Here is a 25,932-nt window from a genome sequence, read left to right as displayed (position 1 = left end):
CTAACTTTGACATCGTTTAGCTTCTGTTTGTCTGAGAGGTTTTGGCTGCGTTTAAACTTGCAGTGGAGCTCTCTTTGCTTTCGCAGTAGTTTCCTCACTATGTTGTTGAACCACGGTGGGTTTTTCCCGTCCCTCACAGTTTTACTCGGCACGTACCTGTCTAAAACGCATTGGGTACAATGAAACCTAAATTCAATATAGTGTTAGTATGCGGCCCTGTAATATCGTTGTAAGATCACCCTTTCCAAGCCAACCACTGTTAGGAGATGTCCATTATTTAAGCGGGCATTTTTTTTTTAAATTCCTATCCCACTCCCCCCCCCCCCCCCCCCGCCCCCCGCCTTGAAGGGGTTTACCCTGCATTTTTAAATAATTAAAGTTATTTGATATGTTCATGGTTTTGCTTCATACAAATAAAAATACCTACACTACGTGATCAAAAGTATACGGACACTTGGCTGAAAATGACTTACAGGTTCGTGGCGCGCTCCATCGGTAATGCTGGAATTCAATATGGTGTTGGCCCACTCTTAGCGTTGATGACAGCTTTCGCTCTCGCAGGCACACGTTCAATCGGGTGCTGGAAGGTTTCTTGGGGAATGGCTGGCCATTCTTTCCGGAGTGCTGCACTGAGGAGAGGTATAGGAATCAGTCGCTAAAGCCTGGCACGAAGTCGACGTTCTAAAACATCCCAAAGGTGTTCTATAGGATTCAGGTCAGAACTCTGTGCAGGCCAGTCCATTACAGGGATGTTATTGTCGTGTAACCACTCGGCCACAGACCGTGCATTATAAACAGGTGCTCGATCGTGTTGAAAGAGGCAATCGCCATCCCCGAATTGCTCTTCGACAGTGGGAAGCTTAAAACATCAATGCAGGCCTGTGCTGTGATAGTGCCACGCAAAATAACAAGGGGTTCAAGACCCCTCCATGAAAAACACGACCGCACCATAACACTACCGCCTCCGAATTTTACTGTTGACACTACACACGCTGGCAGATGACGTTCACCGGGCATTCGCCATACACACACCCTACCATCGGATCGCCACATTGTATATCGTGATTCGTCACTCCACACAACGTTTTTCCACTGTTCAATCGTCTAACGTTTGCCATTTACGGGCGTCATGTGTGGCTTATGAGCAGTCGCTTGTCCAGGAAATCTACGTTTTCTCACCTCCCGCCTAACTGTCATAGTACCTGCAGTGGATCCTGATGCAGTTTGGAATTCCTGTGTGATGCTCTGGATAGATGTCTGTCTGTTACACATTACAACCTTCTTCAACTGTCGGCGGTCTCTGTCAGTCAACAGACGAGGTCGGCCTGTACGCCTTTGTGCTGTACGTGTCCATTCAAGTTTCCACTTCAATATCACATTGGAAACAGTGGACCTAGAGATGTTTAGAAGTGTGGAAATCTCGCGTACAGACGTATGACACAAGTGACACCCAATCACCTGACCACGTTCGAAGTCCGTGAGTTCCGCGGAACACCACACTTCGCTGTCTCACGATGTCTAATGACTACTGAGGTAGCTGATACGGAGTACCGGACAGTAGGTGGCAGCACAATGTACCTAATATGAAAAAAGTATGTTTTTGGGGGTGTCCGAATATCACATAGTGTATGAAATGTCAGTGTTCCTTTACTTACTTTGGATATGAAGTACAACGTTATTTGCCTCTTCCTTCGAATTGTACGATTACGTAGCTTTCCAATCTGTTGATTTATGCTATAACTAAGAGAATTCTTTTCGGTGTGCACTCTGCCCTGACATCATATTCATGGAGGACAAGTGGGACCGCATCGTTTGGCACAGGTGGATGAGCTCTCAGAACGAGAGTATATTCGGCAAATTGACTGGCCGGCCCCTTCTACCGACTTAAATCCCATCGAGGGCATATGGGATGCGGAGGGGAACGTACTGTAGCACGCCGGCCGCGGTGGTCTAGCGGTTCTAGGCGCTCAGTCCGGAACTGCGCGACTGCTACGGTCGCAGGTTCGAATCCTGCCTCGGGCATGGATGTGTGTGATGCCCTTAGGTTAGTTAGGTTTAAGTAGTTCTAAGTTCTAGGGGACTGGTGACCACAGATGTTAAGTCCCATAGTGCTCAGAGCCATTTGAACCATTTGTACTGTAGCACGTCCACACGCCCAACGGCCATCAGCAGTTGTCAACCGTACTGTTGGAGGAAGTGAATGTCCTACAACTTGTTGCCCGCAGCTCGTGGTCTAGGTACTAGAGTTGCCTCCTCTGGATCACAGGGTCCATGGGTCGATTCCCGGCAGGGTTGGGGATTTTCTCTGCGTGGGGTCTTCGTGTTTGTATTGACGACATCATTTCATCATCATCCTCATCCTTCGTGACGGTGGCTAGATTGGACTGTGAAGAAACTGGACCTTTCTACAGACACTGATGACAGCGCAGTTGAGCGCCCCACAGACCACGCACCACCACCACCATCACCAGACCTGTGGCCTGCGTCGCCGTCCTTGGTGATCGTGCAGTTTATTCAACAACCATGACTCGTCTTTTGTAATGTCCAGGGGGCTATAATAAATCGCAGTGACTCAGTGTAATTATTGTCTTTGAATAAATATGTCATTCCTATCCGTGTCATTGCGTATTTCTTTCAATTACCTTCTGTATTATGCTGTAGTCGTTCTTTCTGTGTTTGGTTTAAGTTTGATCGACCTATGTTACTTGACAGTTCGACATCGTGCCAAAGTTACTTTCGTTCTTTCGATTCGCGCTGCCATGTTATATGTATAACGCTCACGAATATAAAAAAAATCCAAAATGATTTTACCCTACAGGAATTACAGGGTGACAATTATTGACGTATATAAAATAAAATCGTCACAACTTCGGAAAGGTTTACGCTACGACGTTTCAACTGCACAGTTAGCAGCGGTGCATGATGTGAATTAGTATATGTTGTGTGATTTGGTTTAGTGACGAAATCCTCTTTCATCTGGATGGTTTTGAAACCCTCTTTCAGTTGGATGGGTTCGAAACCCTCTTTCATTTGGATGCGTTCGTCAATAAACAAAATTGGTGCATTTGCGGAACTGAGAATCCACGTTTCCCGATCGAGAAGTCTCTTCACCCTCAACGCGTGACTGTGCGGTGTGCGGTGTCCAGTCACGGAATAATTGGTGCGATATTCCTTGATGGCACGGTGACTACCGAACAGAACATGAAGCTTTTGGAAGCTGACTTCATTCCCATTATGGAAAGTGATGGCGGTTTAGATAAGATGTGGCTCTTGCTGGACGGAGCTCGACCATACCGAAGCAGGAGGGTGTTTTATGTCCTGGAGGAGCACTTTGGGGACCGCATTCTGGTTCTGGGGCACCCAGAGGCCACTGGCATGGGCCTCGATTGTCTGCCATATTCTCAGGATCTTAACACGTGCCACTCCTTTTTGTGGGGCTATATTAAAGGTGTACAGCAATAACGTGAAAACCATTGCCTAGCTGAAAACAGCAATTCAGGAGGTCATCGACAGCATCTACGTTCCAACACTTCAGCGGGTCATGCAGAATTTCGCTATTCCTCTGCGCCACGTCAGCGCCAATGATGGCAGGCACATCGAACTTGTCATACTCTATCTTACATGATGAATAAAGTGTGTGCACGCCTTAGTTTGTAAATAATGTACTTGTTTCATGTTGTTGTTGTGGTCTTCAGTCCTGAGACTGGTTTGATGCAGCTCTCCATGCTACTCTATCCTGTGCAAGCTGCTTCATCTCCCAATACGTACTGCAGCCTTCATCCTTCTGAATCTGCTTAGTGTATTCATGTCTTGGTCTCCCCCTACGATTTTTACCCTCCACGCTGCCCTCCAATACTAAATTGGTGATCCCTTGATGTCTCAGAACATGACCTACCAACCGATCCCTTCTTCTTGTCAAGCTGTGCCGGAAACTCTTCTCCCCAATCCTATTCAATATCTCCTCATATGTGATCTACCCACCCAATCTTCAACATTCTTCTGTAGCACCACATTTCGAAAGCTTCTATTCTCTTCTTGTCCAAACTATTTATCGTCCATGTTTCACTTCCATACATGGCTACACTCCATACAAATACTTTCAGATACGACTTCCTGACACGTAAGTCTATACTCGGTGTTAACAAATTTCTCTTCTTCAGAAACGCTTTCCTTGCCATTGCCAGTCTACATTTTATATCCTCTCTACTTCGACCATCATCAGTTATTTTGCTCCCCAAATAGCAAAACTCCTTTACTACTTTAAGTGCCTCATTTCCTAATCTAATTCCCTCAGCATCACCTTTTTTAATTCGACTACATTCCATTATCCTCGTTTTGCTTTTGTTCATGTTCATCTTATATCCTCGTTTCAAGACACTGTCCATTCCGTACAACTGCTCTTCCAAGTTCTTTGCTGTCTCTGACAGAATTACAATGATATTGGCGAACTTCAAAGTTTTTATTTCTTCTCCATGGGTTTTAATACCTACTTGGAATTTTTCTTTTGTTTCCTTTACTGCTTGCTCAATATACAGATTAAATAACATCGGGGAGAGCTACAACCCTGCCTCACTCCCTTCCCAACCACTGCTTCTCTTTCATGTCCCGCGATTCTTGTAACTGCCATCTGGTTTCTGTACAAATTGTACGCTCCCTGTATTTTACCCGTGCCACTTTTTTTGTCTGGTTCTATAATTATCACACTATACAGCGGGGCTTACGGTCAAATAAGGCAGAAGGGATAGATAACATTCCATCAGAATTTCTAAAATCATTGGGGGGAAGTGGCAACAAAACGACTATTCATGTTGGTGTGTAGAATATATGAGTCTGGCGGTATACCATCTGACTTTCGGAAAAGCATCATCCACACAATTCCGAAGACGGCAAGAGCTGACAAGTGCGAGAATTATCGCACAATCAGCTTAACAGCTCATGCATCGAAGCTGCTTACAAGAATATTATACGGAAGAACGGAAAATAAAATTGAGAATGCGCTAGGTGACGATCAGTTTGGCTTTAGGAAAAGTAAAGGGACGAAAGAGGCAATTCTGACGTTAGGGCTAATAATGAAGAAAGGCTAAAGAAAAATCAAGACACATTCATAGGATTTGTCGACCCGTAAAAAGCGTTCGACAATATAAAATGGTGCAAGCTGTTCGAGATTCTGAAAAAAGTAGGGGTAAGCTATAGGGAGAGACGGGTCATATAGAATATGTACAACAACCAAGAGGGAATAATAAGAGTGGACGATCAAGAACGAAGTGCTCGTATTAAGAAGGGTGTAAGACAAGGCTGTAGCCTTTCACCCCTACTCTTCAATCTGTACATCGAGGAAGCAATGATGGAAATAAATGAAAGGTTTAGGAGTGGAATTAAAATACAAGGTGAAAGGATATCAATGATACGATTCGCTGATGACATTGCTATTCTGAGTGAAAGTGAAGAAGAATTAAATGATCTGCTGAACGGAATGAACAGTCTAATGAGTACACAGTATGGTTTGAGAGTAAATGGGAGAAAGACGAAGGTAATGAGAAGTAGTAGAAATGAGAACAGCGAGAAACTTAACATCAGGATTGATGGTCACGAAGTCAATGAAGTTAAGGAATTCTGCTACCTAGGCAGTAAAATAACCAATGACGGACGGAGCAAGGAGGACATCAAAAGCAGACTCGCTATGGCAAAAAAGGCATTTCTGGCCAAGAGAAGTTTACTAATATCAAATACCGTCCTTAATTTGAGGAAGAAATTTGTGAGGATGTACGTCTGGAGTACAGCATCGTATGGTAGTGAAACATGGACTGTGGGAAAACCGGAACAGATGAGAATCGAAGCATTTGAGATGTGGTGCTATAGACGAATGTTGAAAATTAGGTGGACTGATAAGGTAAGGAATGAGGAGGTTCTACGCAGAATCGGAGAGGAAAGGAATATGTGGAAAACACTGATAAGGAGAAGGGACAGGATGATAGGACATCTGCTAAGACATGAGTGAATGACTTCCATGGTACTAGAGGGAGCTGTAGAGGGCAAAAACTGTAGAGGAAGACAGAGATTGGAATACGTCAAGCAAATAATTGAGGACGTAGGTTGCAAGTCCTACTATGAGATGAAGAGGTTAGCACAGGAAAGGAATTCGTGGTGGGCCGCATCAAACCAGTCAGTAGACTAATGACAAAAAAAAAAAAAAAAAAAAAGAAAAAAAGAAAACAGCGGGGCTGTGGATCCACAAATGAAGAAACCACTAGTTCCTGTTTCATAGCCATCTGTGTCTACTTGGGTAATGAAATTACTATACAAGGACAGCTACAAGCACGCTTCTGCTTGTGCAGGTCATGTCCTCGCCGGGCTTCGCCATCCGGACGCTGACGGAGAGGGACGGCCCGCAGCTGGTGTCCTTCCTGAGGCGCTTCTTCCTGAGGGACGAGCCGCTCAACGCCGCGGTGGGCATCATGGCCGACGGGCAGGACTCCTCCCCAGAGCAGGAGGGCTTCTGTCTGGAGGCGCTGCCCGAAGGTACGGCTGCGTCAGCTCACCACAAGGAGTCACTCCTCTTAAATACTGGCTGGCTGCAGTGGAAATGCTGGCAGAGCTTTTCTATTTTTTATTTTTTCAGTGTCGTCTATAATTATCGTCTGACAGCAAAACGTATTAGATATTCTGATGCTTAATGCGAAACCGGTTTACACTGGAAAAAGTTAGTTCCAATTTTGGCCACCAGGTGCAAATGTGTCGCTGCGAATGCAAGAAAGACGTACAGATTTGTGTCCATATTTAATGGATCAGCAATGGGATGTGGGCAGGAAAGGTCAAACAAATCAGAAAGACCTAATGTTGGTTTTAAGGAAAGGTCAAACAAATGAGAAAGACCTAATGTTGGTTTTATTATTAACTGTTGGTTACATAATTTGTTCAATATGAGCACTGGAGACATCAACGAGATGCCGTACAGCGCCAGATTTGCACCTGGTTGCCAAAATTGTAACTAATTTTTTGTCGTTGCTTAACGTTGTTAGCAAAAATATCGACAATTCTTGCCCGATTTATTTCAAGTTTGTACACATTACTCTAATAAACGTTGGATGTACAGAGGCTAAATATTTTAATATATATAATACAGAAACATATATGTAATATACAAAGGGAAAACGTTGATCCCAAAACTCTCGGAAAGTTCTTCAGCGATTTATTCCAAACTTTTACACTATACTCTAATAAGCATTCGGACAGATGTGGGATACATACTTTTTTGTGTATGTAATATATAGATTTATATTTAATATAAATAGAGGAAGCGTTATCAGCAAAAATTGTGGTAAGTTCTTCACATATTAAATTTTAAGGCGATATTGTAATAAACGTTCGATCACACATAAGTTATGTTGTTTTATACGACAATGTGTAGTTTTTCTGTAATACCTAACTGCGGGAGAGAAAATGCTCTGCTGTGCTTCGAAAATGTGCAGCTTCGGTTTCAACTACAATAACATAGAATTAGACGAAATGTTTCCTCCGAATACATTCTTTCTCCTAATATATAATTTCAAACAAAAAGTTTGCACAATATTGTACTGTTTTGTTTTCTTCCCCGCCGTGGGTTTTATAGCAAACGGGAAAGTTGTATTTGTGGTGTATCGGCTTATGACAGGAATTGTATTCCGGAATTTGAAACATCCGAATCTTTTTAATCCTATCCATTCGCAGGTTAAAACTATGCGAAATACTGCCACTGAAACTACTATACAGACCCAGCAGCTGGAGTGGTATCCCTCATATCCAAAATATCAATGATCCCACCCGGTTTACCCATTCATTTTGATCGACTTCAGTTCCCAACCAGCATTTCACTTCCAATACGAATAAACAACGCTCAAGTCAGAGAGTGGTGACGAGAAGTTGAACAGAGAGGGGAGTGGGGGGGATAATGGACACAGAGAGAGGGAGGAAGATATGGACAGAGAGAGTGGGGAGGAAGTGATGCACAGAAGAGGGGAGAAGGAGGTGATAGAGAGAGGGAGTAAGGAGTTTAGGATGTATACGCAATTAATAAAGTATTACGTGAATAAGAAGCACTATCGTGTTCGCTAGTATACTATAATGCAAATGATCAGCTTTCCAGTAGGTAGCAGTAATGCCAACTAGTTTCTGTGTTTAAGCTAAGATTATGCAGTCCGTTTGTCATTCAGAAATCTCCAGCTGAATGTTCATTGACTGTGAGAATACCATGTTATGCTTGATACATTATGTTATCAAAAGTGTGGTTTCACCGCCAGACACCACACTTGCTAGATGGTGGCCTTTAAATCGGCCGCGGTCCGTTAGTATACGTCGGACCCGCGTGTCGCCACTATCAGTGATTGCAGACCGAGAGCCGCCACACGGCAGGTCTAGAGAGACTTCCTAGCACTCGCCCCAGTTGTACAGCCGACTTTGTTAGCGATGGTTCACTGACAAAATACGCTCTCATTTGCCGAGACGATAGTTTAGCATAGCCTTCAGCTACGTCATTTGCTACGACCTAGCAAGGCGCCATTATCAGTTACTATTGATATTATGAATCATGTACCGTCAAGAGCGACGTTCACCATTAATGGATTAAAGTTAAGTATTCCACCAGCTACGTCCGTTTTTCTAAAGTCTAATTTCCTTGTCCTGTTCCAGACCTCGCGCCAGCCTGCGTGAGCTAAAACGCGTGCCTTTCGGCTTCCTCTAGTACCCGGTGTTGGCTCTCCTGCCAACCCACAACAAAAAGTATCCGGACATCCCCAAAAACATACGTTTTTCATATTAGGTATATTGTGCTGCCACCTACTGCCAGTAGACATTACACATCGTGAAAGAGTAGAATCAGGCGCACCACGTGGTCAGGTGATTGGGTGTCACTTGTGTCATACGTCTGTACGCGAGATTTCCACACTTCTAAACATCTCTAGGTGCACTCTTTCCGATGTCATAGTGAAGTGGAAACATGAAGGGACACGTATAGCACAAAAGCGTACAGGCCGACCTCGCCTGTTGACTGACAGAGACCGCCGACAGTTGAAGAGGGTCGTAATGACCAATAGGCAGTCATCTATCCAGACCATCACACAGGAATTCCACACTGCATCAGGATCCACTGCAAGTACTATGACTGTTAGGCGGGAGATGAGAAAATCTGGATTTCATGGTCGAGCGGCTGCTCATAAGCCACAAGTCACGCCGGTAAATGCCAAACGATACGTCGTGTGGTGTAATGAGCGTAAACATTGGACAATTGAACTGTGGAAAAACGTTGTGTGGAGTGACGGATCACGGTTCAGAATGTGGCGATCCTATGGCAGGTTGTGGGTATGGCGAATGCCCGGTGAACGTCATCTGCCAGCGCGTGTAGTGCCGACAGTAAAATTCGTGGGCGGTGGTGTTATGGTGTTGTCGTGTTTTTCATGGAGGGGGCTTACAGCCCTTGTTGTTTTGCGTAGTACAGGCCTGCATTGATGTTTTAAGCACCTTCTTGCTTCCCACTGTTCAAGAATATTCGAGAATGGCGACTGCATCTTTCAGCACGACTCAGCACCTGTTCATAAGCACCCGTGTAATGGACTGGCCTGCACAAAGTCCTGACCTGAATCCCATGGAACACCTTTTGGATATTTTGGACCGCCGACTTCGTGCCAGGCCTCACCGACCGACATCGATACCTCTCCTCAGTGCAGCATTCCGTGAAGAATGGTGTGCCATTCCCCAGGAAACCTTCCAGCACCTGATTGAACGTATGCCTGCGAGAGTGGAAGCTGTCATTAAGGCTAAGGGTGGGCCAACACCATATTTAATTCCATCATTACCGGCGGAGGGCGCCACAAACTTGTAAGTCATTTTGAGCGAAGTGTCTGTATACTTTTGATCAATAGTGTATACAGTAAGAAAAGGAAACATCGAACTACACGTGTCACAAGCGGCGGGGTGTGGCCTATTCAGGCAGCCGTTTATCGTTCTGCCAAAATGCTGCTTGCGTCCCTTCGGGATACGACAGTCTTGCTAATATGGAATGGTTTCAGGGGGACCATATTCAACGCCATGTAGAACTTATTGGCTCCACACGACTTGTGCCTCAGAGAAAAGACGTCGTGTTCGGCCATGTAGAATCGGACAAGAAAGTCGCTTGTTATAAAACTGAATTATTTAATCTGATCTTCATAAAGGACATAAACTGAAGGAATGTTAAACAGTAAGCAGTTCTACACTCTCGGAATATTTTGTAAACTTAAGTAAGATAAATGGATGTGATGGTGCTGCAGTAGGTGAAATGGCATTAGTTTATCGTGCTGTAAGGCGCAATTTAAGTTATTCCAGTATTGACTGTGAAAACTAATTTGTACGAGCGTAACCACAAGCGTCGAAACGACGAGGAAGAACGCAAGACTAGAGAAGTCGGTGAGGCGACTTCAGCCTATAGCCCGCTGACAAGGATCACACCACGACAGGGGCGACCTCTGCATAAGCGCCGCTCCTGCCAGCCTAGGCGGACAGAAGTGGACGGTATTCGCAGAACATTAGCGAGGCCTAGCAGAGAGTGCCACGAGGACAGTTATTAGCGATCCATATCCATTGCCTGATTGAACATTGTATACAGCAAGGACTCTGGTTTATGTTGCATCTCGCCCATCACTTGTGACACCATTGTTAATTCAAGTTAAGTACTGTCAATCTGCTTTATCGAAATAAAACAACTGATGCCATTCGCTTGAGTTGTTGTATAGCATTCCGAGAATGTAGCATCCCTTGGGCACTCTATACGAGACGAGTGGGCAAAAAACCCCACAAAATTAGTATCCCATATTTTCGCCAATTCAAAAGTTAGTTCACAACTGAAATGTGGATGTAGAAAGCAGACTGCTCATGAAAAATGTGCTAGCTCCCAAGAATGTTAGTTAGATTTTTAGAAGTTCTAATTACACTACTGCCCATTAAAACTGATACACCAAGAAGAAATGCGGATGATAAACTTGTATTCATTGGACAAATATATTATGCTAGAACTGACATGTCATTACATTTTCACGCAATTTGGCTGCATAGATCCTAAGAAATCAGTACCCAGAACAACCATCTCTGGCCGTAATAACGGCCTTGATACGCCTGGGCATTGAGTCAAACACAGCTTGGATGGCGTGTACAGGTACAGCTGCCCATGCAGCTTCAACACGATACCACAGTTCATCAAGAGTAGTGGCTGGCGTATTGTGACGAGCCAGTTGCTCGGCCACCACTGACCAGACGTTTTCAGTTGATGACAGATCTGGAGAATGTGCTGGCCAGGGCACCAGTCGAACATTTTCTGTGTCCAGAAAGGCCCGTACAGGACCTGCAACATACGGTCTTGCATTATCTTGCTGCAATGTAGGGTTTCGCAGGGATCGAATTAAGGGTAGAGCCAAGGGTTGTAACACATCTGAAATGTAACGTTCACTGTTTGAAATGCCGTCAATGCGAACAAGAGGTGACCGAGACGCGTAACCAATGGAAACTCATACCATCACGTCGAGTGATACATCCAGTATGGCGATGACGAATACACGCTTCCAATGTGCGTTCACCGCGATGTCGCCAAACACGGATGTGACCATCATGATGCTGTAAATAGAACTTGGATTCATCCGAAAAAATGACGTTTTGCCATTCGTGCACCCAGGTTCGTCGTTGAGTACACCATCGCAGGCGCTCCTGTCTGTGATGCAGCGTCAAGGGTAACCGCAGCCGTGGTCTCCGAGCTGATAGTCCATGCTGCTGCAAACGTCGTCGAACTGTTCGTGCAGATGGTTGTTGTCTTGCAAACGTCCCCATCTGTTAACTCAGGGGTCGAGACGTGGCTGCACGATACGTTACAGCCATGCGGATAAGATGCCTGTCATCTCGACTGCTAGTGATACGAGGCCGTTGGGATCCAGCACGGTGTTCGTATTACCCTCCTGAATCCACCTATTCCATATTCTGCTAACAGTCATTGGATCTCGACCAACGCGAGCAGCAATGTCGCGATACGATAAACCGCAATTGCGATAGGCTACAATCCGACCTTTATCAAAGTCAGAAACGTGACGGTACGCATTTCTCCACTTTACACGAGGCGTCACAACAACGTTTCACCAGGCAACGCCAGTTAACTGCTGTTTGTGTATGGGAAATCGGTTGGAAACTTTCCTCATGTCAGCACGTTGTACGAGGTGCATTCAAGTTCTAAGGCCTCCGATTTTTTTTCTCCTGACTGGAAAGAGATAGAAACATGCGCATTGTTTTAAAATGAGGCCGCGTTCATTGTCAATACGTCCCAGAGATGGCAGCACCGTATGGCAGATGGAATTTTACCGCCAGCGGCGAGAATGAGAACTGTTTTAAATACTTAAAATGGTGACGTTTTCCTTACTTGAACAGCGTGCAATCATTTGTTTTCTGAATTTGCGTGGTGTGAAACCAATTGAAATTCATCGACAGTTGAAGGAGATATGTGATGATGGAGTTATGGATGTGTCGAAAGTGCGTTCGTGGGTGCGACAGTTTAATGAAGGCAGAACATCGTGTGACAACAAACCGAAACTACCTCGGGCTCGCACAAGCCGGTCTGACGACACGATCGAGAAAGTGGAGAGAATTGTTTTGGGGGATCGCCGAATGACTGTTGAACAGATCGCCTCCAGAGTTGGCATTTCTATGGGTTCTGTGCACACAATCGTGCATGACGACCTGAAAATGCGAAAAGTGTCATCCAGGTGGGTGCCACGAATGCTGACAGACGACCACATGGCTGCCCGTGTGGCATGTTGCCAAGCAATGTTGACGTGCAGCGACAGCATGAATGGGACTTTCTTTTCGTCGGTTGTGACAATGGATGAGACGTGGATCCCATTTTTCAATCCAGAATCAGTCAGCTCAATGGAAGCACACAGATTCACCACCACCAAAAAAATTTCGGGTAACCGCCAGTGCTGAAAAAATGATGGTGTCCATGTTCTGGGACAGCGAGGGCGTAATCCTTACCCATTGCGTTCCAAAGGGCACTACGGTAACAGGTGCATCCTATGAAAATGTTTTGAAGAACAAATTCCTTCCTGCACTGCAACAAAAACGTCCGGGAAGGGCTGCACGTGTGCTGTTTCACCATGACAACGCACCCGCACATCGAGCTAACGTTACGCAACAGTTTCTTCGTGATAACAACTTTGAAGTGATTCCTCATGCTCCCTACTCACCTGACCTGGCTCCTAGTGACTTTTGGCTTTTTCCAACAATGAAAGGCACTCTCCTTGGCCGCACATTCACCAGCCATGCTGCTATTGCCTCAGCGATTTTCCAGTGGTCAAAACAGACTCCTAAAGAAGCCTTCGCCGCTGCCATGGAATCATGGCGTCAGCGTTGTGAAAAATGTGTACGTCTGCAGGGCGATTACGTCGAGAAGTAACGCCAGTTTCATCGATTTCGGGTGAGTAGTTAATTAGAAAAAAAAATCGGAGGCCTTAGAACTTGAATGCACCTCGTAGGTATCGCCACCAGCGCCAACCTTGTGCGAATGCTCTGAAAAGCTAACCATTTGCATATCACAGCATCTTCTTCCTGTCGGTTAAATTTCGCGTCTGTAGCACGTCATCTTCGTGGTGTAGCAATTTTAATGGCCAGTAGTGTAACTTCTCGCTGTTAAAGTTTATGTGTAACTGTAATGTACCAACGCGAGCTAGAAGAAATGGTCATTAAAAATGCCGATAAAACTGGCAGCTATAGTGTATCCAGAGAAGATCACTGACCTGTTCTAACAAGGATCGTGATTAAACTGACCAAGTGGCTCATTTCTATGGATCGAGGGCCAAATTTCGATGACCCCACTGCCGTCGTAATTGATGATGTTGGGTCAGCACGGGTAAATGTAGAGGTCTTTTGCAGCAGAGCCATATGTTTCAGATGGAACGCTGATGGGCGTGTTCCAAAACGCTGGTGCCTGCACTAGCAATGTAGGGTCCACGCGGCATAGGGTGGCCCATGCGCAGTGACCAATTTGCGCCCAAACCGCTGGACGTGTTGATTCACTTGTTCAGAAGGGGGTCGCCCATTCGGTCGGCCGGCGATGACAGAATCGAGGCGCACGCACTACAATCTTTCTCAATCGATTTTATAGAAACTATACTTGTACCTTTACATGTCAGGTTCATTATGTTGTGCCTATCTTTTCAGCACCTCAATGCCCTCCGTTGCGCCGGCCGGTGTGGCCGAGCGGTTCTAGGCGCTTCGGTCTGGAACCGCGCGACCGCTACGGTTGCAGGTTCGAATCCTGCCTCGGGAGTGGATGTGTGTGATGTCCTTAGGTTAGTTATGTTTAAGTAGTTCTAAGTTCTAGGTGACTGATGACCTCAGATGTTAAGTCCCATAGTGCTCAGAGCCACTTGAACCATTTTTAAACCCTCCGTTGCCTGAGCAACACCAATTGTGGTGCAGATCGCTGTACGCTGCTTGAGCTCTACACAGCCCTTGTCCAATCCCGAATTGACTGTGGGAGTGTGAGTTATGGTTCTACAGCGCCTTCAGCATTGCATTTACTCGACCCTATGCACCACTGTGGGTTTCGATTAGCGACAGGAGATTTTAGGACGAGTCCGGTTGCAACCGTACTTTCGCGTTCTCGTCAATACGGTACCAGAACGTTTAAGTCCTACCACTGTAAAGACGGAAGATCCGCGATTCGGAATGACAGAACTGTGCAGTAAGTAGCGGCAGGAACACCGCCACAAAATCACGCAGCACTAACACTCCAAAACCATTGACTCTCGGAGAGAGATTTTAACCGTGTTCAACCTAATGGTAAAGTATCGAACTATTTTTCTCCGAATCATACAGTTTGGGGGAAAAGCAGTGAGAATGATTACTTTTGGAAACCTTTTATCAGACAAAGCCTGTTATAACAATAAAATGTTTCGCTTAATAAAAAGGCCGCCAGCGCAAATCGGGCACAGTGTCTACACACAAAGATGAAGTCAATTTTCGGCACTGAGTAAATAACTACTTTCACTTACTACGGTCACTTGGCAGTAAGTACTACTCATCCCACATTCTGTTACTTATGGAATTTATCACTATACTTCAGTAATAATTTAAAGAAGACACACATATATTTCAACAAGGATAAAAAAAATATTAAACTTATAGCTGTAATTCATATTATTTAACACGACTAAATTTCATTTCCTTAGGACTGTTATTTGTTAACGTTCTACTAACACCAATATTTGTCTGGCTTTCTTGGACATGGAGCAGCAACACGAACAATTACTGTCAAGATTGTTGCAGTTAAACAATTATGTTACTTTACTTTCAGAAATGTTATTGAAAACGTATTCTCATGATCACGCAAAGCGGTGGCCCTTAAACTGATACGTGCAAACTTTAATATTTAATAATGATTTTCGTAATTTACTACCAAAACAGTACTCTTGCCAGTAATTTACTATTATTCAAGCTTCAATAAACATCAGGATACTCGCAATAAATTCGTTTAGGTAAGGACCCTACTGAGGCACATGACACAGGAAAAAAGGTACATTTAACACTTATAATCCACGGATTGAAGATGGATGGTTCATACTGTGATACACTTCTAAATAAAGTACTTTGCCTGTTACTGACGTCGAAGGTGGCGTGAGGCGGTGCTGCGTAGTAACATTGCGCAGGTACGGCTCCTGATGTACATAGCTCTGTCTTCCTCTTGGTGGCGACGATAAAATTGCAAATTTCTGAGCTATTAATTTATTGCCGTACTGCGCCAATTGTGTAGAACACGTCCGAGGCCAAAACCCAGTCTTGCAGGTAAATTCGGGGCCTGCAGTGCTTGACCAACGTAATGCGTGTTCACCACTTGCAGGGCAGCTACCGACTCGCTGAGCCACTTGCGCGCAAATTCTCACTCGCGCGCCCCACCACCTTTTCCATTCCACCACAGAACGGAGTTCCGTTCTACCTATGATTCCTACACCTTTTCAATTTACACTTCTGCTTACAAAACCCTAAATATGAACCATCTACAATTTTTACATACAAAATTGACATAATTAATTACAGTTGTACTTGAAATATTACATAATTATTTACAAAGTATGTTTTAATACATTTATTCCACCTACGTCAAAGAGGTTATTTGAAATAGATGAATTACACTTAACAAAAGCTTACTCTTGCTGTAGTGTTTTCTTAATTTTTCAAAATTATTATGGAACAAAAAATTGTTAAAATATACAGATTAATGGCAGTATTATATTTACAATAGCATTACACCGTGACCAGCGTACTGGTGGAGGCTGGTGTCCTGCCCGCACGTCGTGGTCGTGCGGTAGCGTTCTCGCTTCCCACGCCCGGGTTCCCGGGTTCGATTCCCGGCGGGGTCAGGGATTTTCTCTGCCTCGTGATGGCTGGGTGTTGTGTGCTGCCCTTAAGTTAGTTAGGTTTAAGAAGTTCTAGGGGACTGATGACCATAGATGTTAAGTCCCATAGTACTCAGAGCCATTTGAACCATTTTTGAGGCTGGTGTCCCTCCACTGCAGATCAGACCTGCGCAACTGCTCGCCAGTTACGCAGCACACATTCGTAGTTCCCCTGAGCATCCGAATTGCCGTCTCCTTTTCCCGCCAGCGGCAGTCCGTCTCCCGCATCGGCGGCCCGGATTGGGGCTAACGGTTTGCGGTTCGCGTGCGGTCCCTTCTCTCCGAACTGCAGTCCTTCTCTTTACCACCTCTACTTGCGGTCCCTTCACGCACTCCTCAATGGTGTACGACTCGCCCGCAGCTTCGTTTGGACCTTTCACATGACCCTAAGGACTCCGTTAAGCCTGCGTTTCTCTGCTGCCACTTCCTCTCAATTCTAGACCTGTACCGGGGCTCTGAAGTGGTTTGCACCGACGGCTCCATGGCTGATCGTAATGTAGGCTTTGCATATGTTCATGGAGGACATATTGAGCAGCACTCCTTGCCAGCTGGCTGCAGTGTTTTCACTGCAGAGCTGGCGGCCATATCCCGTGCTCTTGAGTACATCCGCTCATGCCCTGGCGAGTCATCTCTCCTGCGTAGTGACTCACTGAGAAGCCTACAAGGTATCGACCAGTGCTACCCTCGCCATCCTCTGGTAGCGTCCATCCAGGAGTCCATCTGTGCCCTGGAACAGTCCCGGCATTCCGTGGTGTTTGTGTGGACCCCAGGACACATCGGAATCCCCGGCAACGAACTTGCCGGCAGGCTGGCCAAACGGGCGACGCGGAAACCGCTTCTGGAGATAGGCATCTCCGAAGCTGACCTGCGTTCTGCGTTCTGTCTCACACCACAGGGGGTTCCGGCTTTTTGAGAAGGAAAGGCATAACACCATGCACAAAAAGCTGCGTGTCATTAAGGAGACTATGAATGTGTGGAAGTCTTCCATGCGGGCCTCTCGCAGGCAATCAGTTGTCCTCTGCCGGCTCCGCATTGGCCACTCTCTTCTGTTTCTATTGTCTCTCTGTTTTTTTCTTGTGCTCTTTTGTTCCTTTCAGTGTTCGTTGCCTTCCCTTCGTTCTTGTGGCTTTTCCTTTCATTCCGTTTTGGTTATATGTTTCATCCGTTTCGTTCTTACACTTGTGGCATTGTTTTATTAGGAACAAGGGACCGATGATCTAGTAGTTTGGTCCATTCTCCCGCCTTTAAACCAACCAACCAACCTACATTAATCTACAAGGAGACTAAATTGAAAAATAAGTACTTCTTTCCATTCCGAAAACTTTTCAAACCATCCTCGTAAACAAAACCTAATACTAACAATAAATTTATTAACAGTTTCGGGAAGAAAGGAAATTTCCTTACAGGGGTCCATAAATTTCAGATTACAAATTTTTACCCAATGAAAAAAAGAAACTATAGCCAAAATAAGTCTCAGACTTCACTGTGTGTCCACACTTCACCAAAATTTTTAGTAAGTCGTTTGAAGTAGAAAAATTTAAATGGTGGAGCCACACTACAATAATTACCGTCTGTTCAAATTTATTCACAATGTTCAGCTAACACTACCCAGGCAACAATAATTAACATAGGAAGCACAATAAAACCGAACGGAACCTCTGCGGGGTTCAAAGGCGGCTAACGCAAGTCCGAAATATTCCTAATCTGACACACAAAGCAACAGGTAATAATATAACCGTCAAACAGTTCATTTACGATTACGTCAGGTTGTTGACAGCTCGAATAATAATCGGAAAGAGTAAATTATAACTTCCTACGAGGGTTGGAACTTAAATAGTGGCAACTATTTATTCACGACCGACACAAAAGAGTTACATGTTTGCACCTGTTACTGTCCTTCAAAGTAGTCACCAGCGTTGTGTAGATCCCGTTGCCAGCGATGTGGAATGCGTAGTATACCGTTAGCAGAGCCTGTTCTGTTGATGGTGCGAATAGAGGTGTCTACTGCCTGTCGAATCTCTGGAACAGTTCTGAAGCGAATGCCACGAAGTGGTTCTTTCATTTACGGAATCAAATCAAAGTCACAAGGACTCAAGTCCGGGGAGTATGGTGGATGTTACAGTACTTCCCAGTCCCATCGACAGAACAGAGCAGCCACAGCTTGCGCTGTATGCGCCCGCGCATTGTCGTGCAAAATGATGGGTGGGTTGCCCAGAAAGTGTCGCCGCTTCTTTCTCAAAGCTGGTCGCAGGTTATGCTCCAAAAACGAACAGTAATATTGTGCACTGACGGTGGCATTCGCTTCAGAACTGTTCCAGGGATTCGACAGGCAGTAGACCGCTCCATTCGCACCATCAACAGAACGGGCTCTGCTAACGGTATACTACGCATTCCACATCGCTGGCAACGGGTTCTACACAACGCTGGTGACTACTTTGAAGGACAGTAACAGGTGCAAACATGTAACTCTTTCGTATCGGTTGTGAATAAGTAGTTGCCACTATTTAAGTTCGAACCCTTGTATATTTGACGCTGCTGTCGGAGCGCGTAACAAGATCACTAAGGCAAGGTTTAAGGCTATCATCGGACCAGCACTGGCTCCGAATTAAAAAAATTCATAGTCTAGTTCCATTCACCAACGTGTTTATAAGAACCTGCTCTTGATTATACGCCAAAATTGTCTTTGAAACGGCCACACAATCCGGGATTTCAGACACACCAAATTACCCAAAGAATTTATACACGCGCCAAGAATAATACCTTGTATAAGACGGTGCGTAAAAGAACGCCCTTAACAATGCAAACTAAGAACTATATGTCAATCCACAAGCACAGAAAATTTCAAGGCACACTAACAGCAGTCTAATAAAGGAAATGCACCATCTTTCAAAACAAGAACAAACAAGTTTAACACAGCGTTTTTAGAGCACCATAGACTGGGTACTAACTAGAGGTAGGCACTCCTGCAGTAAACCATATCTATGCAGAGTGGCTGTTGTGTACACAGTTCCGTGTAGTCAGCGCGTACACAACTTTCCCACTAGAGCGCGCCCCGCTAAGCACAACAGCGCAGGCGCAGCGCTCGTCCGTCTCCGCACTACGAGATGGCGCTGTCTTAGAGGCGGACGAAATTCTGCTTCCGCCGATCCACGTATTAAAAAAATGTAACGCAGCCAATGAGATTGCTGCTAACGTAGAACCTTTTCTTCTCACGGATCACACTCGCGCAGTGATACATGAACTCGCGAGGTATTATAACGAGTGTACAGACCTCCGATTTGTCAGAGTTCTACATTTGTCTGTACCAGTCTATAGTCAAGTTTCAGTCTGCGCCTAATAAGATTACCATATCGCTGCACATAGCCATGAAGATAAATGTATAGACACTTTCGTCAAGTATCAGAGATATAAGTGAGAATAAGATTAACGTACCACTACCAAAGGAACTTCAGATTGTCAATTGTAAATACCATCCAGATCAAAATTAAGTAATTTTATGCTTGTTATTATTTTAATAAATGTGTGTGAAAATTAATCAGGTTCTGTTTAAAGTCAGTCACCGTCAATCCGCTATTCTAAGCGTGCAAGTGGCATTTCTATCGTCTGACCTAACGGCAGAAGATAAACACGCCACGATAAGACCACGAGACATATTGCTGACACTCGCCTACTTCGTTAGAGCGACAAGTCAAATAATCTGATGGTATTTGTACTGAAGGTCTTACAGTACGGACACCATAGTGGCGTACTGATCTCCACTCAGCAAACCGAGTACCGAACCAGAGTAATCACAAGAGTAACAGAAAGTTAACTCAGTCGGTAACTTGAGTAAAGAACAAAATATACGTTCTGTTGCGATGCGCGTTTTCTTCCTGGTGTTGTCTCTCACTATTTTCAAAGTCGTTCAGTGCCCAATGCTTCACTTTCTTCATTAATAAGCACTGAAGCCACAGACTCCAACCTAAGTAACATCATGACTCATATAATTGGAGAAACTGAAACATAAACAAAATCAAGTTACGCAATGGTAAATCACAACCTACATCATTAATTTGCTAAAACCAAACGCTAAGCAGGAAAACCCACAGTCTTGAGCATCCAGGTAATACGCAACAGTAGCAGCAATATAATTTCAAACAGAAAACACCGAGGCCACTGTGGCCGGTGTTACTGAACACACATCCTCAAAATTCTACAGCCAGTAACGTGTGTCGGTCGCGCCGTTTAAACAAAAGACTCCACCCTCACAACGGCCATGAGCTTTCTGCCAATCGTACAGTAAAACAACCGCAGCGCATCCATATAAAGCCAGTTCATAAACAGGAGAAACACAGGTACACATCCGCCAGCTGATCAGCGTTAAACTGAAGAAGTTTTTTCCAGGGACACACCAAATGATGCAGGAAGCCTGCGGTGATGAGTGCTTTAGTCGTACGAGTCTGTACGAATGGTTCAGAAAGTTTAAAAGTCCAGAATGAGATTTTCACTCTGCAGCGGAGTGTGCGCTAATATGAAACTTCCTGGCAGATTAAAACTGTGTGCCGGACCGAGACTCGAACTCGGGACCTTTGCCTTTCGCGGGCAAGTGCTCTACCAGCTGAGCTACCCAAGCACGACTCACGCCACGTCCTCACAGCTTTACTTCTGCCAGTACCTCGTCTCCTACCTTCCAAACTTTACAGAAGCTCTCCTCGGGCGTGAATCGTTTTTGGGCAGCTCAGCTGGTAGAGCACTTGCCCGCGAAAGGCAAAGGTCCCGAGTTCGAGTCTCGGCCCGGCACACAGTTTTAATCTGCCTGGAAGTTTCAGTTTAAAAGTCGCCGGACGGAAGTTAACGATGAACCTCGTTCAGGACGCCCTTCGACATCTATCGACATCGCTCATGTCAGGAGCGTCAACGAAATTGTACTTTCCAATCGAAGACTGACCTTCCGAGGGGTTGCATAAAAATGTAACATTCCAACTGGGTCCTGTCATGAAATCCTGACAGCATCTTGGAATGCATCGTGTTGCCGCTAAGTTCGTCCCACGGCTCATGAGTCAAGACCTGAGTCACCCGCTATTTGGTTGGTGCCTGACTATTGAACAAAAACCGGAATCACTGAGCCGCCTCATCGTCCATACTCTCCAGACGTGGCTCCTGCGGACTTTTTATAATTTCCAAAGTTGAAAACACCTTTGAAAGGACGAAGATTTACAACGATAGACGGCGTTTCGCACGATATATACACTACTGGCCATTAAAATTGCTACACCACGAAGATGACGGGCTACAGACGCGAAATTTAACCGACAGGAAGAAGATGCTGTGATATGCAAATGATTAGCTTTTCAGAGCATTCACACGTCCTGACATGAGGAAAGTTTCCAACCGATTTCTCATACACAAACAGCAGTTGACCGGCGTTGCCTGGTGAAACCTTGTTGTGATGCATCGTGTAAGGACGAGAAATTCGTACCATTTTTTCGGGTGAATCCAGGTTCTGTTTACAGCATCATGATGATCGCATCGGTGTTTGGCGGCATCACGGTGAACGCACATTGGTAGTGTGAATTCGTCATCGCCATACTGGCGTGAAAATGTAATCACATGTTGGTTACACGTCTCGGTTACCTGTTGTTCGCAATGTCTTTGATAAAGGTCGGATTGTAGGCTATCGCGATTGCGGTTTATCGTATCGCGACATTGCCGGTAGCGTTGGTCGAGATACAATGACAGTTGGCAGAATACGGAATCGGTGGCTTCAGGAGGGTAATACGGAACGCCGCACTGGATCCCAACGGCCTCGTATCACTGGCAGTCGGGATGACAGGCACCTTATCCGCATGGCTGTAACGGATCGTGCAGCCACGTCTCGATCCATGAGTCAGCAGATGGGAACGTTTGCAGGACAACAACCATCTGCACGAACAGTTCGACGACGTTTGTAGCAGCATGGACCATCAGCTCGGAGACCATGGCTGAAGTTACCCTTGACGCTGCATCACAGACAGGAGCACCTGCGATGGTGTACTCAACGACGAATCTTGGTGCACAAATGGCAAACGTCATTTTTTCGGTTGAATCCAGTTTCTGTTTACAGCATCATGATGGTCGCATCCGTGTTTGGTGACATCGCGGTGAACGCACATTGGAAGCGTGTATCCGTCATCACCATACTGGCGTATCACCCGGCGTGATGGTGTGGGGTGCCATTGGTTACGCGTCTCGGTCACCTCTTGTTCGCATTGACGACACACAGTGGGCGTTACATTTTAGATGTGTTACGACCCGTGGCTCTACTCTTCATTCGATCCCTGCGAAACCCTATATTTCAGCAGGATAATGCACGATCGCATGTTGCAGGTCCTGTACGGCCTTTCTGTACATAGAAAATGTTCGACTGCTGCCCTGGCCGGCACATTCTCCAGATCTATCACCAATTGGAAACGTCTGCTCAATGGTGGCCGAGCAACTGGCTCGTCACAATACGCCAGTCATTACTTTTGATGAACTGTGGTATCGTGTTGAAGCTGCATGGGCAGCTGTACTTGTGCACACCATCCAAGCTCTGTTTGACTCAATGCCCAGGCGTATCAAGGCCGTTATTACGGCCAGAGGTGGTTGTTCTGGGTACTGATTTCTCAGGATCTATGCACCCAAATTGCGTGAAAATGTAATCACATGTCAGTTGTGGTATAATATATTTGTCCAATTAATACCCGTTTATCAACTGCATTTCTTCTTGGTGTAGCAATTTTAATGCCCGGTAGTGTAATAAGAGACATACCACGAGTGCGTCCGAAGTGGAAACGGCATTGGGACCTGCGTATCAATTGTGGAGAAGAGTATTCCGAAGGAGACCATGCACAATAAGTAAAAGGTAATGGTAGAAAAATTTTGTGGACGAAGTTCCGTAATTTTTTGAACAGACCTCTTAGGTACTTTATGTTAAGATCCTTGAGTTAAAAGTAGGACAGTGTGTCTTTTTTTCCTTCGTGACGGTGCATGAACCTGTTACCAATCTGAGAAGTTCCTGGGCGTCCCAAAAGTTGTGAAAATCCGAACAGCTTGAAGTTTTACGCTTGGCGTGCATGTAGTTTCTACAGAGAAATCTTACTTTTTATCCCCATTATTCCTGCGTGCCAGCTTGATCTATGGAACACGGCTGTGATGGTGGACTTTTTGGCAGGATTGTCGCTGCAGGCAGTGGACACGGAGAGCGGGAATTTGTTGGGAGTCAGTCTCAGTCGTCTGCACCAGCCGGGGCTCGAAGCGGAGGCCGTGAAGAGCGCTGAAGCGTGTCCGGACCCTGCTTTCCGCAAGATTCTCAGGCTCATCGCGTTTGTCGACCTCCAGGTTAGTTCACAAAGTCACGGTGTACCTGCACCCTGAGAGTCTTCATCCAGCGGGAACACTCCCTATGCCAACAGTAAGGTGCTGAGCCGCGGCGAAGACGCCATCCAAATGACCACAACATAAAACATTCTGCTGCTGGGAGAATGGCGTCACCAGTGGTCGATGCTACGTTCTACAATATGTATATGTATATGTCTTACATTTGCATATTGCACTGGTTCTGGTCGTTTCAAAGTGTTAATTCTGCCTTTTCCTCTTTCCTGATGCATACTCTGTCCTAATGTGAAAAATCATGTTAGCATTGTCACCTTAAAATATGTTTTCTTTGTTATTACGTAAGTTATTTTATGAGGCATACCTTGTCCTTTGACAGAATATCTTTCTTTTATTTAAAACGCAAATTTATAATATACAGAACAAAAGCATGGAAACATTACAAACAAATTCTAAAGTAACTGAAATCCTTAGTCGAATTAGTGGTCCCCAATTTTGATGCTTAGTTTATTGTTAATCTCACTTCTGCTACTCCTCATGACTTTGGTCTTTCTTTTCTTTACTCTCAGACCACATTCTGTGTTCGTTATACTGGTCATTCCATTCAGCAAATCTTGCAGTTTTATCTCACTTTCACTGAAGATAGCTATGCCATCGGCGAATATTACCGCGGATATTTTTTCAGCCGGAATTTCAATCTCACTCTTGATACTACTTTGTTTCTGTCACTTCTCCTTCGATGTACAAAACGAATACTAGGCGCAAATGGCTGCATCCCTACCTTAGACTCTTTTTAATCGGTGCTCTTCTGTCTTGACCTTCCATTCTTATTGTTCTCCCTTGATTCCTGTGAATATTATGAATTACTCATCTTTCCCTGCAGCTCGTATATATTTTCCGGGTGATTTCTAATATCTTGCAGGATGTTACGAAAGCGCTTTTTAATTCGCAACGTCCAGTGAAGGAGCCTTAATTTGTCCTAAGCCTTGCCTTCATTATTGATCGCAAAGTCAGAACTGCGTCTCTATCTTCGCCTTTTCTAAAGCCAAACTGGTCATCCTCGAAAAGATCTTCAGTTGTCTTTTCCATTCTTCTCTTAGTAATCTTATCTGAAAACTAGATGTAAGAACTGTTAAGCTGATTGTGCAATAGTTCTCACATTCATCTGCCTTTGATATCTGTGGGATTTTGTGGGTGATAATCTCCTTGAAGTTCGATGGTAAGTCTCCAATCTCATGTATCCTCCATACTAAATTGAATATCGGTGTGGTTGCCTCTTTTTGGAGGTATGTTACCTATTATCGTCTGCCTTATTTGATAGCAAGCCTTCCAGAGCTCTGTTAAGCTCTGACCCTACTGCTGGATAACAGTGACGCCCATTTCTTCTTGTGACACATCATCAGACAGTTGCTTCCCCTTGTAGGGGCCTGCAGTGTTCACTCACTCCTTTTGTAGTGACGCCCTCGCCACTGGCGTGTCTTCATCGCCACTCTCCCTCCCATCCTCGTCGCCACCGTGCAGCCTTGTACCAGGGAAGCAAGAGTTATGGGTGGCTGCTATCTTAAGTTTCTACAACACAAATGCACACGTGGATCAACATGGTTTTTTTTATTTACATGAACAGATAGCTGCTACTTAACTTTAATAGAGCCCATGTGTTGTGGTACAAGCTCATCAGTAAATAGTCCTCTTGCAGACAATATCGGTAATCTTGCTATTATACAAGTCTGCTCACTAGTCTCGTCAGTATGCACTGTCGCAACCTGCGATGTGAACTGACAGATGCCAACTGAAATAGTCAGTCAGACAGTGAGCTATTGACTGAGCGACTGAGGCCCCTCAGTTTTTTTTATTGTATTTCAATTCCCCATCGGTGTGGGCTGGCGGCAGCATATTCGCTGCTCTTCAGCTGAAAGACAAAGAACAAACAATAGAAGACATTTAAAAATAACAAAGGAGAAGACATGGTGAACATAGATATAAAACAGGGGAGTATCATGGAAGACAATAGACAAAAAAGGGGTGACTGTAAAATGGAGATAAAAAGCGTAAAAAAGTAGTGCACACAAAAACCACACACTGGAACAATTCAAAGAATACAAGGCGCAGTATGACCGGAGCATAAAAGTAACGACGGATGGCATAGCACATAACGAACACT

General features: G+C 45.0%; 1 protein-coding gene across 1 annotated transcript in view; it reads left to right on the top strand.

Annotated features, from left to right (window-relative positions):
- Positions 1-25,932, top strand: part of LOC124717200 (arylalkylamine N-acetyltransferase 1-like) — a 113,709-nt gene that overhangs the window by 47,829 nt on the left and 39,948 nt on the right. Inside the window, exons 2-3 of the mRNA XM_047243978.1 lie at positions 6,336-6,519; positions 23,611-23,777. Coding sequence (XP_047099934.1) covers positions 6,339-6,519; positions 23,611-23,777 — 348 coding nt within the window. The 5' untranslated portion in view covers positions 6,336-6,338. The remainder of the gene's footprint in view (positions 1-6,335; positions 6,520-23,610; positions 23,778-25,932) is intronic.

Source organism: Schistocerca piceifrons, chromosome 9 (genome assembly GCF_021461385.2).
Source record: "Schistocerca piceifrons isolate TAMUIC-IGC-003096 chromosome 9, iqSchPice1.1, whole genome shotgun sequence".
Taxonomy (NCBI): Eukaryota; Metazoa; Arthropoda; class Insecta; order Orthoptera; family Acrididae; genus Schistocerca; species Schistocerca piceifrons.
This window is presented reverse-complemented; position numbering and strand designations above follow the sequence as displayed.